This window comes from Zootoca vivipara, chromosome 10, assembly GCF_965207765.1.
Source record: "Zootoca vivipara chromosome 10, rZooViv2.hap1.1, whole genome shotgun sequence".
In the NCBI taxonomy this organism is placed as follows: domain Eukaryota; kingdom Metazoa; phylum Chordata; class Lepidosauria; order Squamata; family Lacertidae; genus Zootoca; species Zootoca vivipara.
Window position 1 is genome coordinate 3,539,047 of NC_142593.1, and position 27,238 is coordinate 3,566,284.

At 43.3% G+C, this 27,238-nt stretch overlaps 1 protein-coding gene across 4 annotated transcripts in view; it reads left to right on the forward strand.

The window, feature by feature from the left end:
• PCSK5 (proprotein convertase subtilisin/kexin type 5) overlaps positions 1 to 27,238 on the forward strand; it is a 226,986-nt gene that overhangs the window by 104,018 nt on the left and 95,730 nt on the right. For all 4 annotated transcript variants that reach the window (XM_035099987.3, XM_060280059.2, XM_035099988.3 and 1 more), the window contains exons 8-10: positions 4,254 to 4,466; positions 9,511 to 9,611; positions 20,583 to 20,686. In XM_035099987.3, the coding sequence (XP_034955878.1) occupies positions 4,254 to 4,466; positions 9,511 to 9,611; positions 20,583 to 20,686 (418 nt within the window). The remainder of the gene's footprint in view (positions 1 to 4,253; positions 4,467 to 9,510; positions 9,612 to 20,582; positions 20,687 to 27,238) is intronic.

Here is a 27,238-nt window from a genome sequence, read left to right on the forward strand (position 1 = left end):
GTGCTTCCAGATTTGCCTGTACATAACAGTTCATTCCCTCCGAACTTGCATTCAAGGCCAGTGAGAAATTAGCACCAGTCAATCATGGAAAAGGTCTCACTGTGTTAATAGTCTGTTGATGGAAGAAAAATGTAGCTTAGAGTTATACACTGTTGACTTTAAGCATTTGGTTTTCATCACATCGCCTAAAATAAAATTAATAAACTCTTGCCTAAGTCAGCACCATCACATTTCTCTGACTGGCAGGTATGCCGAATCTGAATTGAAGTTAGTTAATGAGTCTTTCTTTACTCCCCCCCCCCCTTCCCTTCTTTCTTTAGTCGGTTCAACAGTGACCAAATTGGCTGGGAGAAAGAAAACTAAATCTTAAGTGGTAGGAAATATACAGGAAGACAGAATCAGTGACCTGGAGTGAACAGGAGAAGCTGTGGGCAACAGCAGGCGATTTGGTACTAATAATTTTGTAATCCAAAGAGAGGGAATTAACCACACAGATAGCAAAGACAATAGAATCAAAACCTTTGGTTTTTTAAAAAAGTTATTTTTCATGTCTTTAATTTCTAAATGATACATTTGTGCAGAGAAATTACAGGTGGTAATTAGTATGAGATCAGAATGTAAGAAGGAAGTGGTCTTTCTTTAGAAATAGCAAATATTTTTAATCATTCCTTGAGAGAGATCAGTGAGGTGAAAAACAGATCATAGCAGAGAATTAAAAATAATTTCACATTCACATGGAAGATACCAATGCTCAGATCTGAATGATGAATTGGGAATAGGGTGTGTTTTCTATAGTGTTGAATTGCAATGCTTAATTGTGTACTGTACCTCATACACAGAAACCTCAGTCCAACTAAAGTTAGTTGAAACTAGCTTATTCCATTGGCTTCCATGGGACTTAAATGGAAGAAATTGTATACAGTCAGAGTAAGTAGCCAAAGCATATCAAAATACTTCCTTCCTTCACTAAACCTTTATTTAGGCATTAGCTGGCCCAGCCATGCGTTGCTGTGGGTCATCCCTGTGATTCCCCCCACCCTGTCCCGAACTATGACGTATCCCGTCCCTCCTCCCTCCAACCCCCTGGCTCATCCCTGTGTTTCGGTAGGATACCCTTCCCTCTGTTTTCCCCGGGGAGTGTTGTCCCCTCCCCCCTGTATCTCCATACATTGGCCCCTGCGCACGCATTGTGAACATTTTTATATATTTAGATTTTAAAAAATTGAAATAAGAACACGAGAAGCAGAAGTTATTATTGTTTAATTTTATTTTTAGGGTTGTCATTTATTTTGGTTGGTATTGTATGACTTGGGCGTTGTTTGTTTTTTGGGGGGTTGTGTGTGTGTTTTGTTATTTGGATTTTCTAATTTTGGAGTAGATGACCCAGAGAACCAGAAAACTACTTTAATAATCCTGAATGGGGGTGGGTGGGGAATCAAATAGCGAAGACCCACAGCCCCGTAGCAACAGAATGCGAGTTCCAAAGCGCCCGAGCTGTTTGGTTCCATAAAAAACCCAGGAAGTGGCAAGGGGAAGGTAGGAGATTGTAAATCGGGGGGGGGGGGGTTGGCCACTGCAAATATCCGAGGACTTAAACTGGGGAGAGAAAGTGCATGGTTGTTGTTGTTTTTAAAGACGCAGAGGCTTGCAGTCAGTCATAGTCTAAAGCCTAGGTTAAAAGGGCCACCACTGTCCTTACTTAAAATGGCCGCCAGAGCCTCGCATGTGACAGAACGGCCGCTAAATTTTAAAGTAAAAACCCCTTGCCGTGCCCCCAAGTGTGTTGCTGTGGGTTATCCCCCCTCCCATGCCTTGTGGGGGCCTGGCGGCCTGGCAGGAGCCTACATAAAACAAAGGCCGTGCTGCGGCCTGCAATCCGGGCACTCCCCCCTCCTCCCCCGGGCTTAGTGGGGGCCTGTCAGCCTGGCAGGGACCTACATAAAACAAAGGCCGTGCTGCATCCTGCGATCCGGGCGCTTGCCCTCTTCCCCCCCCCCCGGGCCTAGCGGGGGCCTGGCAGTGGCCTAGGGGTCTCGTAATGGCCACCTTTGTGGTTTCAGTTGCTTGGTTGATGATGTCATTATTTGGCGCCGCCCTTCAGAGCTTTTGCTGGTGACAGCATGCAGTCTGCCTTTCTATTGGATGCTGCTGGAGTCTTCAGAGCTTTTGCTGGTGATGTCTAATTTGTGCGCCACTTTTTTGCGTTTAATTACTATTTAAGGTATGAAAGCTGTGTTTTTTTGGGGGGGGGAATTATGCCAGATCCCTCACTGATGGGCAAGGTACGCTTTGTCCTAATTTGATGCAATTTGGTTCAGCGGTTACGGAGAAAGGCTGTGACCTCTGCATGCTCAATGCCTACATTTTTATATACAATGGTACCTCGCAAGACAAATTAAATTCATTCCACGGGCCAATTCGTTTTGCGAAAAATTCATCTTGTGAATTGCGGTTTCCCATAGGAATGCATTGAAACTTAATTAATGCGTTCCTGTGGGCTCCGGGGGACTGGCGGTGGCAGTAGGGCTTCCTCGGGGAAGGCAGGCAGACAGGCGGCTCCCCTGAGCTGTGCTTCGGCTCGGGGGACTGGCGGGGAAGGCAGGCAGGCGGCAAGCAGCGCTCACTGAGCTTCAGCTCCGGGACTGTTGTTGCCTGCCTGCCTGCCTGCCTGCCTTCCCCGGGCTTTGCTTCGCTTCGGTTCGCGCTGACAGCTGTAGCGCGGCAAGAAGGCAAAGAAGATCAGCTGTCAGCCTTCTTGCCGCGCTACAGCTGGTTCCCCTTTGCGTTCCGCTGGTCTCTGCCGGTTGCCCCTCACTGCTCGCGGCAACCGGCAGAGACCAGCGGAACACAAAGGGGAACCAGCTGTAGCGCGGCAAGAAGGCAAAGGAAGATCAGCTGACAGCTTCCCATGCTGGCAGCTGATCTTCCTTTGCCTTCTTCCCATGCTACAGCTGGTTCCCCTTTGGTTGCCGCTCACCGCCGCTTCATCTTTCTATGGCCGCGCTTCGCAAGATGAAGCAGCGGTCATAGAAAACCTCGTCGTCTTGCGAGTCCCTCGCGCAACGCAAAACACTTTTGTCTTGTGAGTTCTTCGTTGCGCGGGGCATTCGTCTTGCGAGGTACCACTGTATATAGGTTACAAATATAAACCATCATAAAACATCCATATATAAAATTTTAAGATATATACAAATAAACAGCCATTAAAAATTTGTAATAACAAGGATTTTTATAGGAGTTTCTTCCCGCTAATAGTGCCATTTACTTAAATTACTTACCTGGATGAAAAATCTAAATTGCGAGGGTAAAGAACAAATACCATAGGTTTTCCAAAGGCTGCTCTATCTTAGACTATTGTCTCATACTTACACATTTGGTTGAAAAATATAGACTTCAAAACCAGTCCAAGATTTATGCAGCTTTCATAGATTTTCATGGTGCCTTTGAATCAGTGTGATATTGTGGAAGAAGCTTGTAGAGTTAGGAAGCAATCAACACTTGCTGATCTTAATACAGAATTTATATCCCTTTAACATCTGCCAGATCAAACACAATGTCAAAGGTCACCTCAATTCCGAAATTCCTAATACGAAAGATGTAAAACAAGGGTGTATTCTTGCCCCTTTTCTTTTTAATTTATTTTTATCAGATCTTCCAGAGCACATTCAAAAAATGCCCCCAAAATCAATCAAATCCCGGTCCCACTGTTACTGTATGCAGATTATATGGCCTTATTATCACTGATGACAATAGCTCTGAAATGTCTTCTACTCTCCCTGGTTTCCTATTGTGAAATCAATAAACTCTCAATAAATTATGAGAAGTCCAAAATTCTGGTCTTCTCTAATTCTTGGAAATTTGAGAAATGGAAAATAAGAGGACAAGAAATCCAGCAAGTAAAGATGCACAGATATCTTGGAATTTTATGCTCTCAGAGATAATAAAGGTACACTGCAAATCCTATATGAATGATCCATAGCAATTAAAATGTAAATTAGATTTTTAACCAGAAATATTTGTTCCATTCTGTCTGGGCCAGTTCAGGTGCTTAAAAGTAGGCAATCTCCCACCATTTGCTCAGCTCTCCTCCAGGCCAGTTGTTCTGGGGGAAAGAGAGTGGGCTGCAGTGGTAATCAAGCTATATATTGGTTTCAGGGAATATTCTATCCTGCCCCAAACAAAGAGAACAAATAAGTGATACTTACATGCTTACTAAATTGCATTAACTACCCTTTCCCTACTTATTCATATAGGGCCGAAACAGCTTAGGTTCCATTTATGTTTGGGCTTCTGGAAATGGTGGAAGGAGTAAGGACCATTGTTCCTGTGATGGCTACACCAACAGCATCTACACAATCTCCATCAGCAGCACAGCTGAAAGTGGGCGGAAACCTTGGTATCTGGAAGAATGTGCATCTACACTTGCCACAACTTACAGCAGCGGAGAATCCTATGACAGGAAAATAGTATGTCATATTTTCAGCACTATCAAAGCATGTTTTGTAACTCATCTTGTGGGAAAGGAAAGTATATCAACTAAGGCTTTATGCAGATGAATATATATATTTGAGCTAGAAAATTTTGCTCAGAACACCAGGTACATTCAAAGGAGTAGAAAATTGGTACTTATATTTCTCAGCCACTTTCTGCAAGCAAAAATTGGTTTGCACAAAGAAGCAAAAACTGGTTTGCACAAAAGTCAAATAAACAAAACGAAGCAAAAACACCTGATCATCATCCTATTGAAGGAAAAAATCCTGTTCAGTTCTTTTACTATTTTTCCATCATCCTTACAAATTTGCCCCAACATTTTCTCCTTTTCAGTCTCTTGCTACTTACTAATAAGGAGTTAAGATCAGCTGTTTTTCAAAATATTGTCTATCATTTCTTCTAGTAATCTGGGATATTAACCATCTCTCCTGGAAACTTGCTGTTTTCAAATGATTAATTTAAAGACAAATTCTGAGGTAATTCTTCATTCCAGTAATATTTCTATTCATATCTGCTTTTTAAAAACAAAAAAAATGTATCTGTGTGTGGCTTACTTCCTCATTGATTAATAATAATAATAATAATAGGAAAACAGATTATTCAGTTCCCCAGTAAATAACATTCCTCTGATGAAATTTCTCATCATCTTGTTGTGGGTCCTTTGGTTCATGGTAAGATATTTGATATCCTCCTCCTCTTGTGCAATACTGCTGTTTTCTAATTCCTGTTTCTTTGGAAACATGATTTAATTTAGAGCACATTTCCTAGTAGATAAGCATTTCTGATACATACCATCTGAATCTCTAACACACCATACTTAGAGTAATTTGTGTATTTAAAATTATTTAAGAATAGTACAGCTAAAAGTGTCGGTTGCCTTGCTGGGAGTCCCATGTGGGGTGCAATGCATATTCAGGCTTTCTCATAGCAAGTGTTTCCATAATAGCTATTATACCTATATACTGTTGCACCCCATCCCAATCTCCCAGTGGTGTGAGATCCCAGGGATTCCCAAGGTTCATGTTTCCTTCAGAATGAGGCACAGCAAAGATGCTGGTATCTTTGTGATATATGGCTTGTTTACATATACAGTCATACCTCGGTTTACAACCACCGCGGACCCATCTGGAACGGATTAATTCACTTTCCATTACTTTCAATAGGAAAGTTCGCTTCAGGTTAAGTATGCTTTAGTTTAAGTACAGATTTCCAGAACCAAATGCACTCATACTTCGGGTTAGGTACGCTTCAGGTTGAGTACTCCACGGACCCGTCTGGAACGGATTAATCCACTTTCCATTACTTTCAATGGGAAAGTTCGCTTCAGGTTAAGTACGCTTCAGGTTAAGTACAGACTTCCAGAACCAATTGTGGTTGTAAACCGAGGTACCACTGTATGTACAAGTTGAGCCTACAATGGAGGGGGCAAAGCATTAACACCCCAATATGGAAACCCAGCCTGCAGCTTTTGCTTCTATCTTCTAGCTAACATAACTCAATTCTCAACTTTGGCCTTTTGTCTTTCTTTCTAACTAACAGACAGCTCGGGGAGGGAGGGAGACCTGCCCATTTGCCCTCTGACACAGAACCATTCTCTTAGTTATCTTAACAAAGGGAGTGGTTCTGTGTGGGCCATTGCCAGGCTGCCTGGCTATTCCAGCAATTGAATCCATGCTGGATCCAGGAATTAGAAGCGGGGCTCAGGTATACAGCCTAGCCACCACAAACTCATAACAGTATTTTCTTTGGTACCCTCAGTTTTGTGTTTTTATTTACAAAATTATTATTGCCACTACATCCGAGTCGTATGAAATGGTTATTTGAGTTCAGTTGAAGTCATTTTACCTGGCACAATAAAATAATTGCCAAGCTCAAACATGAGATAGCAGTTGGGATAGCTTATGGAGCAGACGGGTTTAATCAGCTGTGGTTAAAAGATGGAGAAATTAGTGTTGAATGGATTGACATCTTTCTCACACTCATCCTCTTTTTTATGTCAAATTTATACCCCTGCCAAACTTCACATTTCTACATTGTGATTAATGAGGTTGTTCTTCAGTGGTCCTGGAATCTCAAACTCATTTTTCTTCTTGAAGGTTGCTTGTTTCTTGGTGGTCCCACTCTTTTCGTTTTTGAAAATGGATACAAGCTGACCCTGACAAGGCAATCTTAGCAGCAACCATTCAACAAAGGGGGGGAGGTCATGTTAAGTCTTTAGACTTTCATCTAAATATCTTAACTGCTGTCGACTCAAATGGGACATCTCAGTGAGTTTTCTTCAACATTTTCCGTAGTGACATACTTGCCAAGGAAAGGGCTCTTTAATTAGCTGAAACTCAAAATTGTGATTGATTGTATGTAGGGTTCTACTGTAGATCCTGTATGAAATCTACTAAATCTACTAAAACAAAAAACTGGGGGGGAAATACAGCTTGGATCCAGGACTTACCCACGTGGAAGCTGCTCACAAAACAGGCTTTCCCATCTCACAGCTGCAGTCCAAAAACAGCCCACACCTGTCTTGGGAATTGAGGGACTGAGGAAAACCTTGGAAGAGTCTAACCCAGCAAAAACAGCTTGCGCAACTCCCATTCACACTGATCCTGCATCAAAGCCTGTTTTGTTTTTTTACAGAAGGTCCTTAAAGTAAGAGGTTGGCATTTAGAATGAGTTGAGGAAAACTGCTACAGCTGAACATCCCGAACCATTGCATGTTTCTCTCTTTGGTCATGAGCTTAGGCCTGCACTCCCTTTCTCTGCTAATTTCTGAAACTGAACCAACCAAGTTTTCATGTGCTATATAAGCGCTGAGAGGCAACAGTGTGTGTCTCTTTTTTGAATGGCTTCTGTTTCTTAGGTGTTTCTTGTTTGAGGGCTTAAACAACACCACAAGTGCCTGTGTGATTCTGTTCTCTATATGTTTACTGCAAGAATTAAGCAGCACTGCTTTCCAGTCTTTCTGAATAGTGAATTCAAAGGCACTGGTTATTAACATAATCATTGATCATTGTCAAACACTTAACATTTATTTTTAGCCTTTATAATTTGAATAGAAGGAAACTTAATCAGCAGACAAATATGAGTACAAAGGGACCCAGGTGGCGCTGTGGTTAAACCACTGAGCCTAGGGCTTGCTGATCAGAAGGTCGGCGGTTCGAATCCCTGTGACGGGGTGAGCTCCCGTTGCTTGGTCCCAGCTCCTGCCAACCTAGCAGTTCGAAAGCACATTAAAATGCAAGTAGATAAATAGGAACCGCTACAGCGGGAAGGTAAACGGCGTTTCCGTGTGCTGCTCTGGTTTGCCAGAAGCGGCTTTGTCATGCTGGCCACATGACCTGGAAGCTATACGCCGGCTCCCTCGGCCAATAATGCGAGATGAGCGTGCAACCCCAGAGTCGGTCACGACTGGACCTAATGGTCAGGGGTCCCTTTACCTTTACCTTTATTAAGGTTTTGTTGTTTTGCATTGACTTAAAATGACCCCCCTCTTAGGGTTGAGCCTGCCATGGAGTAAGGGAAAGCAACCTGTTTCAGGCAGTGGCATCCGAATGATGCAGCAAGACGACTTAAAGTGTTATTGCTAGTAGGAGAGCCACCATATGACTTCTTCTTAATGCAGAACCATGTCTTGGGCTAGTACTGACCCCTTATCTTTACCCTTATCTCCCACCACTACAACAACTACCAGAGGGTGGTGACATGGAAGGGGACTTTTTCCTTTGTGGCCTCCCAGCTATGGAGTGCTCTCTCAGCTAAGCCTGCCTGGCACAAACTTTTAACAACTGTTCAACGCCAGGTTAAGTAGATTGTTGCAGATTGTATGGCCCATACACTTCTGATTGTTTCATTGTTGCTGCTGTTGATATGATTCCTGGAATTGTTTTTGTTAGTAGTTAGTATATTGATGAATGCAATGGTGTGTGTTTTTTTTAAAAAAAAGTTAGTTTGTAAATCACCAATAATATTTTCGTTTATTGGGTGTCTATTTAATAAAATAATAACAACAACAGCAACAACAATAATATTTCTGGCTATGGCCCTGAAAGAGTCAAACTAGTATGCTATTACTTATGAAGGATAGCTGTGACAAAGTTATAGAACTCAGGATATGTCAAGCCCATGATATATAGATAGAAGTAGTGTTCTTATATTGTCATTATTTCTTGAGTGCACCTGAATTCAATAGCATCAGACTTGGTGTGGGGTACTTGTTTTATTCCTGACAACTGTTGCGAAAGTAAGAATTTTATTTTCACATAATTTTCTTCCCTGCATATTGTTATTCTGACTTACAAGGTTTTTTTTAGCACATACATAACTCAGTTCCTATTGTATGTTACCTTCTTGGCTCCCTGTTAACTTTTCTACTGGCAATTGCATTTATCTTTTCAATTGGCATTCCACATTATTGTTTTAGCAGCTTTGTACATTGTTCCCTCAGGCTATTATATTCCTGAGGATCATTATGTCTACTTGAATAGCCAAGGCACAGCATCCAACCTTTCCCCTATGTTTTGGTAACTTTCTTTTCTGTAGCAACTGACGGTGCAAGTAATTCAGTTCATTTTTTGACAGATAAAAAACTTACAGTAGGGTGGAGTTTAATTTTTTAATTAAACTTTTAATTAAAATTTTAATTTTCCAGTATTAGCATAGAATATTGGAAATTAATGAACTGATAGAAGTAATAAAACCCATTATTTTAATGGCTTTTAATTTCACCTGTTGCTTGAAATTTCATTGTTGTTCTGGAAGTCAGCTAGTTGATCCTCTTGCTTTGAAGAATTCAAACCAAATACTTTTTTAAAAAATAAAAAAATAAAAAAAATTCTTCTCAATCAGTAATTAAATATATTCCACATGCTCATAAGTCATTTGGACAACTGAAACATGTTTTTGATTCCTACTGTCTTGTGAACCGCCCTAAGATCTTTTGACGAAGAGCAGTGTATAAAACTAAGGAACAAAAAAATAAATGAATAAACCATGCCATCAAATACATACTCTCCTTTTCCCCAGATCACTACAGACTTGAGGCAGCGTTGCACAGACAGCCACACGGGAACATCAGCATCGGCACCTATGGCTGCAGGAATCATTGCACTGGCCCTGGAAGCAAAGTAAGATTTGAGTGATATGAGCAGTCATTAAGACATTAGACTTTGCACATTTTGGGGGGTTTTCTTGCTGCATTTACATTGAGATATTTGGAGAAAAATTAAGATACCGTGTTTCTCATATTTTAAGTCATCCCTACAAAATAAGCCATGACAGGATTTTCCTGAGTTGAAGAAATATAAGACATACCCCAAAAATAAGCCATAGTGGTGGGAGCAGGTCTGGATGGCGCCATGGAAGGGGAAGATGCCTGTCAGCGCCCGGAACTGGATGCTGCTGCCCCTCCAAAATGCCCAGCAGCATGCACCGCGCCAAGCGCTGACCTGGCGGCGGGACTGGCAAGAGCCACAGCGCGCGCCGCTCCAAGCCCCGACCCGGCGGCGGGACCCGGCAAGAGCCGCAGCGCGCGCCGCGTGGAGCCCCGACCCGGCAGGACCCAGCAGCGTGCCCTGCTGAAGCGCCGACAACGCGCCCAGCAGCGCAGCAGCCAGTTCTGGGCGCCGATCCGCGACAGGAAGAGGAGGTACGCAGGGACGCAGCGGGACGCAGCAACAACAACAAAAAACACCCAGCCGAGCCTTCATTGGCCGCCGCGGCTGCCACTCGCTGGTCCCTCCCGGAGCTCCTTTGCGAAGAGGCTGCCCCACCGGAGCTTTGAACTGCTGCGTGCGGAGGCAGCAGTGGCGGTGAGTCTCGCTGGGAGCTCGGCGCCAAGCAGGGGCGAGTGAAAAAAGTCCCGAGCTTGAGCACGCTATGGCTCTTGCTGCGTCCCGCCGCCACGCCAGGGCTTGGAGCAGCGCACGCTGCGGGTCTTGCCGGTCCCGCCGCCAGGTTGGCGCTTGGCTCTGGCACTGCTCCAAGCCCCGACCCGGCGGCGGGACCCGGCAAGAGCCGCAGCGAGCGCACCGCATGGAGCCCCGTCCCGGCGGGACCCAGCAGCGTGCCCTGCTGAAGCGCCGACAATGCGCCCAGCAGCAGCCAGTTCCGGGCACCGAGCCGCGACAGGAAGAGGAGGTACCATACTGTAAATTTTTAAAAAAAATAATTATAAGACGTGTCTTATAATATGAGAAACACGGTATGTAGGCATATGCCTCCACATCAAGATGGATTTGGACTGTAGTTATATTCTAGTAGATTCTTACTTGCTTAAAGTTAGTTTATATTTAGCCACTGCTTAGTGGTTTATCATAGGTCAGTGTTTCAGGCTTGTGAACTAAAAATATGGAAGTGGCACATACAATCAGCTTTTATAGTTCCTATCCTCAGTTTCTTACAAAATAAAGCCAGATGTGGGACCATGTTTGTGTGCATGAATGAGAATTATACCTAGTTTCTGAGAATATTGGTTTCTATCCAGACTTTGCCATAAATAGTCTCACTGAAATCAATTGGACAGATTAGGTGTGAGTCTATTCTGGGAATGACTTAGATACCATTCAGTGTCTTTACTACAAATGATACTGTTTGGCTGCAACACATCACTTATAACCAATTGTATTCGCTTGCATTTATTTTAAATATTATTTTAAACCACAGTTTCTAAGCAGTGTACAATAGGAGTACAGGAGCAATTCTAAAGGGGTAAAGCATAAAAGTAGTTAAAATTAACCATAAAATTGAAAAACCTGCTTTAGCTTGTGTTGTTATTTGTTTAATTCATACACTGCACTATACCTGGAGGTCTCAGGGTGGTTCACAGAATAAAATCAAAATACAAAACCACAAAATTCATACCATATTTTTCGCTCCATAAGACACACTTTTTCCCTTCCAAAAAGGAAGGGGGGGGAGTCCGTGCGTCCTATGGAGCGAATGCCAGAGCCCGCACAAGAGCCAGAGCCGCGCGCAGCGGGAAACCGACTCTTGGGCTGCTTCCGTGACAGTGAGCGAGGTGAGAGGAGAGATGGAAGGGAGCCCCTTCTGCCCCTGATCCCAGCTTCCATCCTTCCTTCCTTCCTTCCATCCTTTCCCCCCCTCTCTCACCCCTTCCTTCCTTCCTTCCTTCTCCCTCCTTCTTTCACTCTCTCTCACCCCTTCCTTCCTTCCTTCCCCCCTCTCTTTTACCCCTTCCTTCCTTGTCTCTCCTTCTTTCTCTCTCTCACCCCTCCCTCCCTCCCTCTTCCAACTTGAATAAAATATTGGGGGGGGGCAGATTAGCCCCACCTCACAGGAGCACAGTGAGGCATGAATAGGCAACAAAGAGGTGATCTCCCTCCCTCTGCAGAGGTCCAAAATACTGGCAGGCTAAGCAGGAGGGTGGCAACCTCAATTCCTAGGATTAGCTGTGGGGTCGATAAAGGAGGATATTATTGAGGGAAGGAATGCTAGCAATTTCTGTGCTAATTGTGCACAGGGCTGAGCCTAGGAGAAGCATGATAAATGTAAACACAGGAAGACAGAATAAGTCCATAGGCTCAGCCCTGTGCACAATTAACACAGAAATTACTATCGATTAAAAGATTACAAAATGGGTCCCCCAATGCATATTTGGGTTGGGGTTAAATGTGGAAGATACCTGCCTTAGATGAAGAAAACTGCATCTCTTCTGTCAACAAGGCAGAACCTGTAAATGATAAATCATACTTATCTAACTTAGAAATATGTGTGTGTGTGTGTGGTGGGGAGTGCCAAACTGAGTCTTTAACACAGAGGAAATACCACCTATTTTCACCCGTTTACAACAATTACCCACTTCTTATAAATCTAGAAAAATGCCAGTTGTATTTCACACAATACTTTGTCAGGCATCATGCTGTTTTTCCCCCTAAGTCCCAAACAAAAATATTTGGTTGCCTGTGTGATATTCAATAAAGTTTTACTCAGAGTAGACCCACTGAGATAAATGAACATAACTTAGGTTCATTAATTTCATTGACACTACTGTGAATAAAACTTTGTTTGGTTTTTTTAATACTAATTTTTATTGGATATTTTAAACATAATTAAGCAAATAAACATACAATATAACAAATACACCAACAAACACATACATAGAAAAAAATCAAAAAAGGAAAAAAAGAAGGAAAAGGGAAAAAAACTTTTAAACATCCATTTTTAAATCATTATCTTGTAGACTTCCCCTTCCCCCCCCTTTCTGATCTTCAATTTATAACCTTCTTTAGCAATATCCTTTATCATAATTTTCCAATCCTTAACTAAATTTTTCTTGCATATATTATGCTGCCCCTCCCCCACCCCCTTCCCAAAGATCCCCCTGCCACCAAGGAATCCTCAGTAGTAGGACGGAGGAGAAGGCAGTCCTTTTTCTCATTGAAGCCCCCCCCCCAATCCCTCATCCCAGCACCCCCCCTGCCACCAGAAGGTCCAAGACGAGGGGTGAATGGTAGGGGCATAGGGCAACTCCATTATTCCCTAATACCATAATTAATCTATTCTAATTCATTCTTATTTTTTCTTTTCATTTACACAATCTTAAAATATTTTCTTCCTTTAGCCTATACATCTCTTCCAAATTCCTTTCATATTCACTAAATTTTAATATATATATAATTAAATTCCCTTCAGACTATTTCCAATTTTATCCATCCTCTTCATAACTACAGATTACTTTCTCCCAATTAACACATTATTATTCACAAATTTCACCCCAGTCCCATTCTCCAATGTCTCCCCTCCCCCTCATTCCTGTTCTCCCCCCGCCGCCACCTCCCCTGCCAAACCTCTATTCTTTCTAACCCACTCCTGACAGCTCCCCTTCCTATTTCCCTTGCCCATTCTTCTTTTCTTCTCAACTGAAAATACACTCTTCATTGAAAGCACAGTCTTTCATTTGCAGTTTTTGCTGATTCTTCTAAAACCATTTTTTTCTTCAAAGTTCACTTTAAAGTTTTTGAAACAGTCATCATTTTTTTTACCTCTGCGTCCTCCCTTCCATTTTCCATTTCTTGCTGTTTTTCTTCTGTACCCATTTTTTCTTCAAAGTTCACTTTGAAGCCTTTAAAACAGTCACCAAGTTTTTTAACTTCAGAAATACATGCTTTTAATTCCTGCTTGTTTTCTTGCACCAGTTTTATTATGTCCGCATATTGATCATCTGTTATTGTGGTGGCTATCCCAACGTGAAGGTCACAACAGAGAGAAAACAGGATGTGGGGGGTGCATTCAGTGTCTCTGAATATAAAAGCGAAAGTGGAATGTCTCCTTTGTTTTTAAGCTGTCGCCATTTTCTTATGCAGCTATGACAAAGGATGCCACTTTCTCAATCCAAATTCTCAGATTTCACAGGGATATAAATCAAAATAAATTTCCTCCCCCCTTCCCCTGCTTCTTGGGGGAGGATTTTAGTCCTACCTTTGGAAGTTTAACTTCTTGCACTTTTTTCTGGCTTAAGGTATATGTCCTTGCTTTCTATGACAATCAGTGGGAAGGGATCGGCTTCCGTTTTTTAAAAAAATCCCTTTCCTGTGGCCAAATTCTCTTCGAATTAAATCCAATAACTCAAAGTACTCATGGTACCATCCTTTAGTAATTGTGCTTTGAAAGTATCAATCGCTGACGCCAATCAGTCCTGCAGCTTTGCGCTGTCAAAGGAAGTGATAAATTCGTTTGTGCTGCAGCTCCCACCCCCTCACTCTTGGGGGCTCAAAATAGAGCCGTTTCCGGGGAGGAGGGAGCCCACAATCCACGCTAGCCGGACGCCACGTTCCCAAAAAGCTCAATTTGGGATTTCTAAGGGGACCCACTGCGCTGGAGTGGTGTCCCCAGCCTTTGACATACCGGGTTTTGCTCCGATGAGGAAAACCCCGACCGAAATGGCTGTGCGATCGACCGGAAGTCCGTGAATAAAACTTTGTTGAATACCACAGCCTGAAAGTCTCTTGTTAGGAAGCTGATATATACCTCATCCACATGTCTTTGTTCCTGATAGTCACTCCAGATTCTAGGTCCAAGTCTTCTTCTTTGGCAATCACTCGCAGCCGTGTAAGATTGTCTTCCATAAACACGGTTTTAACAATGGGTCCATAAGTGACTGTGGAGGCCAATTCTGGATCCACACGTCCTTCCACAGTGGGGACATTGGTTTCCAGGTGGGAGTTGATCACAGTGTGGATTTGCCAAGCGTGCCTTCCTCTTAGCATGTTTCTCCCTTGCGTCCTGAGATCAAGTTTCTTCAAAGCCCATGAAACCTTTGGTAAAGGCTGTTCTCCAACAGGAGCGCTCGCAGGCCAGTGTTTCCCAGTTGTCAGTGTTTATACTACATTTTATTAGATTTGCCTTGAGACAGTCTTTAAACCTCTTTTGTTGACCACCAGCATTACACTTTCCATTTTTAAGTTCGGAATAGAGTAGTTGCTTTGGAAGACGATCATCAGGCATCCGCACAACATGACCAGTCCAACATACTTGATGTTGAAGAATCATTGCTTCAACACTGGTGATCTTTGCTTCTTCCAGTACACTGATATTAGTTTGCCTATCTTCCCAAGTGATGTGTAAAAATTTTCGGAGAAACCGTTGATGGAATCTTTCGAGGAGTTGGAAATGGCGTTTGTAAGTGGTCCATTATTTCACAAGCATATAGTAATGTTGGTAGTACAATAGCTTCGTAAACAAGCACTTTGGTTTCCCTGCAAATGTCCCAGTCCTCAAACACTCTGCACTTCAATCGTATATGTCAGGCATCCCCAAACTTCGGCCCTCCAGATGTTTTGGACTACAATTCCCATCATCCCTGACCACTGGTCCTCTTAGCTAGGGATCATGGGAGTTGTAGGCCAAAACATCTGGAGGGCCGCAGTTTGGGGATGCCTGGTATATGTCCTAAAGACCTGCAAAGTCTGTCTGAATCCTGGCAGTGGTGCAATATGATTTTGTTCTTTAAGTTTAAGAGTGTGTGTTTTTTCATATTAACTGACGACAAAAGCTGTAGCGCTGAGGGATGAATCTGGGTCTTTCCACATTATCCAGTCTGGATTCAATTCTTTGAATGTTTTCTTCTTAATGTGGGAGAGAGTTCAGTGTCTAGACTACTATTCAGCAAACAACCAAAGGAAAAATTCATCAGTAGGAAGCTCCCCCACCCCGAAAAGCCTGCAACTTTTTTTTTTACAACTGTTGTTTGATCACACTTTGATATGGAAATTGTTATATACACTAAGAGCTTTCCCACTGTCAGTAACTATAACTTGCATATATTTCTAGAACTAAATGTAGTAATAACTGAGCTTCGTGATGTAAACATTCCGGATGGGAATTCATAATATTGATGGATATAATCCAGTATAATTCATAATACTGATGGATGAATCCCAGCAGTGTTGCAACTAATGCCAAACATGATCTCATATATTTTAGACCATTATTTGAGAAAATAAATAGGAGTAGAGGCAGCCAAATGTTCCATAAATGTTTTGAAAATTCACACCAGGTCTATTTAAGTACTATCTGCAGGGAATCTGTCAAGAAATCAAAGTAAGTTTCCTTGTTTGACTTCTTCCAAGTAGGTATAGGTCAAGCATGGCCTGTTTATAGCATTTTGCAAGCAGACTGTGAATATGTCCCAATAGATCCACACCTTGAGTACCCACTGAGTTCTTCCCTTGCCTCACAAGTGCTCATTTGGAACAGGAGAAGGGAGAGGCTCTGAAGCCAGTGCTCCAGCTCCACACAGGAGGGTCCTTTCCTGTCTTGTCAGTGGAAACTGACATGGAAACTGGTGGCACTTTTAGTTCCAGTCCCTTCCTCAGTGGGAAATACTGCTTTGCTGTGGAACTGCGGTGCTTGCTGCTGCGTCTGCTCCTTCCCCCTTTCTCCAGCCCCAGATAAGTGGGCCTTGGGGAGGCAAGAGGAGGGAGAGGTTGGTGCTGAAGGCAGTGGCTGATGCTTTGATGGCAGTGGTGGGTGGAGGCAGAGGCAGAAGTAGGCACAGCAACAAGTGCAAATGTTGCCTTTCTCCTCCATGCAGACAACCAAAAAACATCAGAGCTCAATGACACATTCCAGCCAGGCAAAAACAAGAGGGGGGAAAGTCAGTAGGTTCATGGAGTGGGGAGCAGCCTATTTGGTTTCCTACTCCTGGTATACATGCTGAAGTATAATGTCTGGGGATAGTGGAAAAAATGTGGGAAGTTGTTGCTTATCTGTACCATCAATGAACTATGGCTTAAGGATAACATTCTTTGAAGTCTTAAGAAATTGGAAGGCACAGAGATGTATTAATTCTCCATAGAGTATGAAGAATTTCTCTCTCTCCGCTGTAAATTATATTTCTAATGTTCTTTAAATTAGAATGTGAAGTTTGGATGAAACACTGGATTTGGAATTATCTTAAGCTGCACAAAATACTGGAAGATGTTGGGTTAGCCTCTGAATGATGGGTAACTTGTGGAACAGCCAGGCAGCTGTGTTATGTTCTGTTTATGACCTTTTGGAGTGGAGTTTTGTGGAAACTGTAGAGGGGGAAAATGTGTTGGAATACAAATGTTTTCTTAATTTCTTTTTTTCTTAGTGGTCTACCGGCAAATTAATTAATTGGACAGCAGAGGGGTTGCAACATAGAAGGGTTCAAAGATGTGAATAAAATTAGCTTTAGCAAAAATGTAAAATTCTATTGTTATATAATACAGTACTTGGAAAGTCTCTTACATCACTATCTGATGCATGTTTACTCAGAAGAACTCCCACTGTGTTCAGTGAGCTTACTGCCAGGTTAATGTGCATTGTTGATGTCTAGGGCTGTAATCATATACAAACTCACCTCATTAAACTCACTTCTAAATAGGCATGTATGGGATTGTTCTGTTACTTCAATATAGCATACTTTAGAGGGGGGGAACCTCTTGCTGATTTTATTCCACCTGCTTCACTGCAAACCATGAGGTAACAGCCCAGCATACTTTTTTATTTTGATCAGGAACAACAAAGTAGAAACCACAGTGGGACACCTCCACTCACCTGACCCCTTGTTGGTCATATAGCTGCTATTTAACCGGAGGTAGAGATGGAAGTATGCCAGACTGACTCCACAGGTACACTGCACCAGCCTTGCCACTGCCTCATGTCTCTACTCTTTGGTAAGCAGCAGCAACCAACTAGAGGTCAGCTGTGCAACAGTGCCCCACCATACCATCTACTGCTGGGAGCAGATAAGGAGCATTCCATTCAAAAATGTTGTTCTTGCTTCCTCTATATTTACAATGGAGTAAGCTCCATTGAATACAATAGGACTTGCTTTTTGGAACTGGGTGTTTCTTATGAGCACTGATGCTTGAGGCAAAAGCAGTTGTACTCAGTCTGCTCAGCTCCCCTTGCATTCTACATCTTCTGCCAAATGCAATGCTTCACACTTCATTTTTATGGATTTTATTAGGTAGGCGAGGGAATATAATTAACTATATTTTATTCCTCTACAGACTCACAGACACAAGGATCCACTTAACACTTGCAGTTAAAAGTGGGGGGCTGAGCAGAGTTTAAATCCCATCTTAGGCAGTTTAATTAGAAGCATAAGAATTAGCTGTTAGGCTGATCTCCCCTTTATTACCCCATTTATCAAAGAAACATGCCGCAGACTAAAATGTAAGTTTAAAACATATAGTTTACTCACAGTTAAGTATTTGTATTTAGCAGTAACTGAAGGTAAAATATTTGTGTTTGCAGCAAAAACAGCTTCAGGTATGTGCCTGATCATGGGCGTACCCAGGATCAAAACTAGGGGGGGGGGCACGCCATCCCCAGCTACCCGATTGGCTGGCTGGCGATGACGTGGCCGGGATCCCCCCAGGAGGCGTGGCCAACGTCCAGGCCCCCCAGAGGGGAGGGGGCCATTTCCAGCCGTTGCCGAGGCAGCACACAGAGCCACCCAAAGCTTGCGCTTCTGCCTTGCCCTCTTCTTTACCGGCAGCGGTGACTAAAACGAGGCAGCAGCAAAGCTGCCTCCGCCGAGGGAGACCTGGACCTGGGCTAACTTCAGCCCACACTCCTTCAAGTCACAGCGAGCACAGCACAGAAAGTTCTGCCCCACAATGCTCCGCGGCACCTCATTTGCATACATGCAAGTTAGCCCAGGTCCAGGTTTCCCTCGATGGAGGCAGCTTTGCTGCCGCTGCTGCTGTTTCGCTTCAGCCGAGCAGGCCGAGGCGGAGCACAGCTGGCAGTGCCCCTACCTGTCTTGCTGTGCTCTCCAGCTGCCTGCCATGCCTCGCCCTGCCTGGCAGGGCGTGGGACCATGGCGGCTGGTATAGTTAAGATGGCCCTGCCCGCTGTGGCAAGATCGTGTACCGACTGAGAATGTGAACTGCCTTGACAACAGCGCGCGCCGCGAGCTGTTTTATACCATTTCCCCCTTTTTTTGCTTCTAGGGGGGGACAGCTGCCCCCTCCGCCCCGCACTGGGTACGCCCATGTGCCTGATGCTGAAGCAAATCCTCCTTCATGGCTGGCTGGAGAGAGGGGGGGGGGAAGGAACAGGAAATACTTCTCTGCTGCTTCTTTCCTCCCAGAAGAGGAGGGGAAATATCACATAGAGCCTTTTCTACCAATTATGTGTCTATGGTCTGAGTCAGCCTGTTAGCAATAGAGCTCTACGGTCTTAACCGCTTCACATGCTAACTACCGGTAGCAAAAAAATTCATTGTTGCATTTGACTGCATAGCTCCCACACTTTTAATATTCTGCTTTGTTGTTTCTTCATGGTGGCATTTGGAAATAGTCTGCTTATCCCAGCCCTCTTAAAATCACGTGTACCTTCATATTCTGACATGCTTCTACAAAAACATCTCTCCTTAGGAGAGATGACACCAGCAGACTAAGGATTCATTTTTGAACCTGCCCATTTAATACACTGTCTCTAGTCTGAATATGTGACCCTCTAAACAAGATGAACTGGTTGCTGTTCCCAAGTAATTGAGCCCTTTGTTCAAGTAACTGAGCCTATTAAGTTTGCACAAATAGGGACCTATGAATAATTCAGAGGATAGGGTGAAAGCAAAGAACTCTATTCTTCTGCCCCCTTCCTTTCCTTTGAAAGAAATTACCCATCCCTCCCCCCAGTTCTTTCAAAAGAGAACAAAAATTCTCTCCCCCACTCCGTTTCACCATGCAAAGGAATCCTTTGAAGGTGAAAATTGAGACCTGAGGATATTCTCTGTTGGGTATACATCTTGAGACCTCAGTTCACGAACCCCTTTTGGTCCAAGGGATCATTTTGCAGTTGCAAGTGTTAGACACAATTCCTTAACTGTAGAGGGGGGGAGGAGGCAAAGGGAGCACCTTTTGCAGGTTTAGACTGATATGATACGCTAGCTGCAGCACTATCTAGAGACAGGTGATTTGGCCTCAATTCGTCATGGACTAGTGCGTCTAGACTACTGCCATGTGCTCCATGTGGAGCTAATTTTAAAGGCTAGTTTGGAAATTTCAACTGAAGCCACAAGCCTCTGGAGCCATGCTATTCACTTTAGCAAAGGTCAGGTTGTAGGCAAATCTTGCACCAGCCTGGAACATTGTCATGTGGTGGCAGTGAGGCCGACACAGCCCCTGCTCCCCAGAATGCCCCATTGTGGGATTTTCTGCAAGCAGTGTGACACTGACATTGCTCTCTGGTCAGGGTTGGAGAGATCATTAAGTTGTCCTCCAAGACATCAGCAACTGGTTGATGGGGAAAGTAGTTTAGGAACCACAGATGATAGATAGATAGATAGATAGATAGATAGATAGATAGATAGATAGATAGATAGATAGATAGATAGATAGATAGATAGATGATAGATAGATAGAGATAGAGAGATGTTCTTCCTGTAATTATGAACCACTTCATGCTTGTAAAAACTTCTCTGCCCTGAAAATTATGAAGATTGAAATATATTGCAGTCTTTTAACACTGTATATTGGCTTGAATACTTTGCAAAAGGTTTTTGTTCTTTGCTTTGAGACACTCTCTCCCACTCCCTCTCCTCCTTGGGATTTTCTTATTTTTTTGTTGTAAAATGACTGTTCACTGTCTTTCCCTAGTCGACTACTGACATGGAGAGATATACAGCATATCATTGTAAGGACTTCACGGGCAGGGCATCTGATTGCTAATGACTGGAAAACCAATGGGGCTGGTTACAAGGGTGAGTATTCCCTTCCTATTCATCATTGCAAACCCTTTTCCTACCTTTCAAAAGAGAAAAATCTCATATGCTTTGCCTGCCAGTTAGAGCCATTCTATTTTGATTAATAAAATAAACAAGACCATGAGGTCAAACATTTGGGAAGTCTGCCTCCTTGTGGCTTTGCCAGCCACTTGTATCATGTAGCTATGCTGTATGCAAGTTAAAGGAAACCTGATTGGAACAGTTAATATAGGTTGGTTTTGGAGGCAAAAATGCTCTTCAGCTAACTCTTAGGCTTGGAAGCCTAAGTGTGATTTTAAAGTCTGATGTTTAGCATGGTATTTACAACATTATGACTTTTTGAAAGTAGTGATCAAAACAACCCTTACCTAGAAGTAAGTTCCTTGAAATCAGTTAGACATATTTCTATATTTCTACTAGCTGGCCCTGCCACGCGTTGCTGTGGCTCAGTCTGTTAAATGGAGTCCCCCTGTTTTACACGTGGTAAGTTTAAACAGGCGTATCCCTGTGACTCCCCCCACCCTGTTCCGACCCATTACCTATCCCACCCCCTGTTCCCCCCACCCCCAGCAAATCCCTGTGATTACCTATCCGGCCACCTCCCCCCCCCCCCAGTCCCCACCCCAAGCAAGCCACCACCTCCACTCGGCTTAGTCTTGAAAGCGGCCTAGTCTGCATAGGCGAGATTTACAGTGTAGAGCAGGGGTCAGCAAACTTTTTCAGCAGGGGGCCGGTCCACTGTCCCTCAAACCTTGTGGGGGGCCGGACTATATTTTGAAAAAAAATATGAACGAATTCCTATGCCCCACAGATAACCCAGATATGCATTTTAAATAAAAGGACCCATTCTACTCATATGAAAACATGCTGATTCCTGGACCGTCCGGGGGCCGGATTGAGAAGGCGATTGGGCCGCATCCGGCCCCCGGGCCTTAGTTTGGGGACCCCTGGTGTAGAGTGAAGCTTTTCTGCCTTAGGTGTATTACCAGTGTAGCCGTCGCTAGAGGGCACTGTTGTGGAATCTCTCTGACTTCTATTTCCCAGCTTCCCCGGCTGTGTGATTTGAAGGTTCCAAATGACCACATTTTGGGGGTTTTTATGTTGCGGAGGTGTCACATCTGTCTTCCCAATGGGCCTGGTGTCACTCAGACATTCATATTTGACATCGTGTCAAAATTTGAACGTAATCGGTCAAGCAGTTTCGGTGTAAGAGTGACGGAAACACACAGGCCCCTTTTACATTTATATAGATATAGATATAAATTTAGGATCATGGTATAAGGCAGGGATAGGGAACCTGTGGCTGCCCAGATGTTGGACTCCAGCTACCCTCAGCCCTAGCCACCACACGCAATTGACAGGAATGATGGGAGTTGGAGTCCAGCAACTTCAGGAGAGCCACAAATTCCCCATCTCTAGTACAAAGGAAGCTAACCAACACATAGTTCCAAGTTGAAGTGCACCAACAAACTTCAAGATGTATGCCACCATTGTGCCAAAATAATAAATGACATCATTTACCACATTTGCAGAAAGTTTTGCTTTTTTAAAATGGTAGTCCTGGGGAAAATATTTGCCGATACACTATATCTAAGCTTATATGATATTTCCTTTATGCAACTTTTATGAATATTTAATTTCTGAATAACAAAAAGGCATATGCAGTACAGTGGTACCTCGGATTACAGGTGCTTCAGGTTACAGACGCTTCAGGTTACAGACTCCGCTAACCCAGAAATAGTACCTTGGGTTAAGAACTTTGCTTCAGGATGAGAACAGAAATCGTGCTCCAGCAGCGCGGCGGCAGTGGGAGGCCCCATTAGCTAAAGTGGTGCTTCAGGTTAAGAACAGTTTCAGGTTAAGAACGGACCTCCAGAATGAATTAAGTTCTAAACCAGGCATCCCCAAACTGCGGCCCTCCAGATGTTTTGGCCTACAACTCCCATGATCCCTAGCTAACAGGACCAGTGGTCTGGGAAGATGGGAATTGTAGTCCAAAACATCTGGAGGGCCGAAATTTGGTGATGCCTGTTCTAAACCCAAGGTACCACTGTGATTTAGGAAGGAAATATGACCCTTTCACTTTTGGTTCCTGAAAGCAAAAAACTAAAATGGGCTGCATGCAAGTGGTGGGTGAAGTCAGAGCCAAAAAAGGGGGTGGAGCAACAGGTGGGACTCTTATCTTTGCCTGGTGGACTACAGTCCAGCCATGCAAACGTCCTCTATCCAGGCAAGCAGCAGGCATTTCTGGGCACATTCCAGCCCGGTAAAAACAGGCCAGGAAGGTGCAAAGCATGGCCAAGTGGTGGAATGGCTTAGGGAAGAGACATGGTCGGTGGAATGTCCTGGGGGCTGGATAGAGAGGCCACGAGGGCCACATTAAGTCCCCAGGACTGAGGTTCCCCACCCCAGATGTATGTCATCAGGCAAGACTTGCCGACTACTTTTCTCTGGGCATATTTTTTCATCTGTGCCCTATCTTGGCTCAGTATCATAAGCACAAAGATATATAAAATGGCAGGGCCAGAGGAAAGTACACTGTGCCATATTATGTCGGATGTTGAGGCACTATTTTCATGTGGGAGTCATTCACATGCTGGCAGATTCAAATTGCACAAAGTTAATTTAGAGTTCTTGAACAACAACCCCCCCCCCAAAAGACCTAATAGACCTTTTGCAATAAGGGAATTGGTTGGAAAATGCACTGTAAAGAGTGGGATAACAATTGCTTAACACAGCATGATATAACCCTGCAAACAAATCAGAATGAATTTTCAAAAGACAGCCGAAGTTGTTTAACCAAGCAAACTTTGTGCAAACAAATCAGGATGAGTAAATAGGTTGTCAGGAATCAACCAAATTCTTTGCATGAATATAGCATCACATTTCGTTTTCTGTATGTGCTCTTACATGCTAATATCTAGAATGCTATATTTGTCATGTTTTCTGCCACAGTGGCAGTAATTTATGAAATCTATTGTATTTTACAGTATTTGTCAATATGTAAATATGTGAAACATTGCAATATTCATATGCAGTTGCAGTAATTCTGTATCTTTTATTTTAAGCTGCTATTGGGAGCCATCTGGTATATGTCAACCATATTTTAGGGTGGGGTTCAAACACACACACACACACCACCGCCTGATTAATGCCATAGATGAAGGGATTCCAGGAATAGAATGCGACCTAACAAAATTGTTCTATAACCTCATGTTGGATTTGGAAAAGGGGGGGAAATGGCCCCCTTCACTGTGGAATTGAGGAATCAACTTTAACCCAAATAAAAAGAATAGTTTTAAGTAAATTAGTTTGGCAATGAATGCTGAACAATGGTTCCAATAAAACTGTAGCTCTCTCTAAACCTCTTGTTAGTTTTGGATCAAGGAAAAGCAAATGATTTAGATTAAATAACAATATCCAACTTTGAATTTGATGTGAGAGGGGGGAGAATTGCACACTGCTGTTGGCAAGAATGGATCAGTACTCTACTATTGCACATGGCGATATTTAGTGTAATATTTCACTATTGTCCTCAACTACAGCCAAAAATAACAATTAAATGCCTGTTTTTCATAGAATGAATTACTCTGATCAGACTGAGTTTCTTGTAGAAATGTACCATCATTCTCTTAATGGCTGAAACACATTTCTTCCATGACATGTTCTTACCCAGGCTTATTTGAGAAATTAAGGAAGCAAGCTTCTAAAACTGATGTAAGCTGCAATCCTAGCCCCACCTGCCTTGGAGTAAGTCCCATTGAATTCAGTGGGACTTACCTCTGAGTAGACATGATTACTCTTGGTTACACTTTCCTAGGGATTCTGTAGAACACTGTGGGACACTTCTGGGAAAACACGTTTAGGATTACACTGTAACACAGGGTGCGGGAGAACTGCCTTTTTACGTGAAAAATGAGTAAGAAGCGAGTAGGGGAAAGGAAAGAATGCCTCTTTCTTTTGAAATGGGAAATCAGAGGAGTAAAACAGCAAAAACCTGAAGGAGTCTCAAACTCAACAAAGAGTCAATGAGAGCTGGCACCTGAAAGTGGGTCAGCATGCCTTTTCAGTGGGCTGATTAACTTGCTTGCATGGCAACGCCGTGCCTCAGAGCCGTTGCTCCTACCAATTTTAAGCCAGAAAACAGATGGAAAGAGCTAGAAATGCAGCCATTGCTCCCCACAGTAATGGGAGATAAATGAAGTGGGGGTGAATCTTTATATTTGCTCCAACTCTGCATGTTGGAGAATGGGCTGCTGGTATTCACTATGACCATTTAGCAAACAGTGTTTTTAAATTCCCATCAGCCAAATGAATTCTAAGTATTCGTTTTTTTCAGCTCAGAAAACTACATTTTCCCTTTCTAACTGCTTGAGATCTGGCTTATTTATAGTGTGCTTTAATAGAAACAGAAAGCTTAATACACTGTAGTGCAGGCATCCCCAAACTTCGGCCCTCCAGATGTTTTGGACTACAATTCCCATCATCCCCGACCACTGGTCCTGTTAGATAGGGATCATGGGAGTTGTAGGCCAAAACATCTGGAGGGCCACAGTTCGGGGATGCCTGCTGTAGTGTGTCCTGCAAGGCTCCTTTTCGACCTGCTACTTCACCTCATACAACTTTTAGAATAATGAATAGAAGCTCACTCTCTTGCAAAAACAAGGGTTTTATACAAGAGGTTGTATTTCTTGTATCAACTAAGAAAATTTGATTTGCCCCAGGAAGTGTTGATCCAATTTTACAGAGGTATCATTGAAACTGTTCTCTGTAATTCTATTACTGCCTGGTATGGCACAGCCTCCAAGAAGGACAAGAAAAGGCTCCAGGTACATTTACATTGCAATGTAGCCGAAGCAAAATTCCAAGTATGTTGGTTCTTGGCCAATAAATTATTATTCTATTCTATTATTCTATTCTTTTCTGTCCTTTCTTCGTAGGCCTCAAAACTATGGATCTCTATCTGCTATAGCTTACAACCCTAGGCGCTGGGTCCCAGGGGCCCTGCATGCTGTGGTTCACACAACATTTCAAATGTGGGGGCTGGGCACCCACAAAGCACAGCACAGCCGGGCATGCACGCCATGGGGCATACGCGTGCAACATCACCATACTCTGCCACATGCACGAGGGACGTCAGCACACACACCCCGTTGACATCACACGGCCCTGGGCACCCACAGTCTTTTCTACATCAGGCAAAGACCTGTTTGTTTAGAGGTCATAGACTTTTCAACATAACTTCATCTAGTGTTAACTGCTGATTGGTTGACTGAGTTTTTATTATCTATCCAGTATGACAGTTTTGTGTTTCGCTGTTTTATGTGTAATTTTAATATTGTAATATTGTGTGCTGCTCTGGCAACCCTTTTGCTGAAGAAAAGTCATACAAATAAATAAATGAGCAGTAATGTTAATGACAGTATTACAGCTGTCATCCCATGGGGATTCAGTGAATCCCTTGTGTAGGAATAACCCAAGCAAGACTGGGGTCCCTTCTCGGATTAAAGACGATCTAGATTTGCCAAAACCACTGGAGTTACACCTCCCAGCACATCTTCAAAGTTCCCTAAAGATCCTGTAGCCCACCAGAACTCTACTGAGAAGCAATGCTAGCTCATACACTAATTAATGGTTTGTTGGGGTGAGGACATAGTTTATGGGGGGGGGCAAGAAGCTGATCTGCTCTTTCCCCAAGTCAAACATCTCCATATCCCTGTGGCAGGTCTGTGGTCTGCAAAGCCCCAGTATTTCAGGCAGGGAGATATGGGTATCCAGTCTCCTTGTGCCATACTTGATGTCTAGTGGCATGGAGAACAGATGTGGGACTTTATTTTTTCCTTTTCTACTTCAAGCTAGCAATTTGGCAGTACTTCATTGCACAATTGTATAATGGAGGTGAGGTGAAGCTGTGAATTCCCCTTGGGGTGGCATGGGTCCCGATGGGGCTGCCATGATGAGCTCCTTCACTTCAAAATGTAGCACTACATCACTGTCACAGGGGACCATTCTGTGTAGTCTAGAGAAAAACTAGGCGTCAGAACTGCACAGTTCCAATATTCTTTAAAGTAAGTGGATATTTCCCTTGTTTATAATACCGAAACAGTCTAAAAAAGATTACTTCTTTTGGACAGTCAAGCTAGTTGAGAACTGCATCAGCAGGTGTCTGTCTTCCACATGCTTCTACCCTGCTTTTGTGAGTCACAGGTCACCTTGGTACTTGGCTCACAATGAGATCCCTTGCTACAATACTCACATTGATGTAAAAGTACACCTGTACATAATAAAGACATATATTTAGGGAAGCAGAGAGGCTGCAGTGGCCTTTGGTAGCACAGATATGGCAGTATTTCATCAACCTTTTCAGGTAGGTAGTGCTTTGCAGTTCATGATAAATAAAAGTATATATCCCACCCATTATCTTTCCCGAGAAGTTGTTAATGCAATTGCATTTCTAACATGTTACCTGAAAGGAATCTTATAGCACTGCCAGAGGCTCCTGAATTTGATAATGTCAGGTTCAGCAACAGTAGCAATTCAAATTTAAAC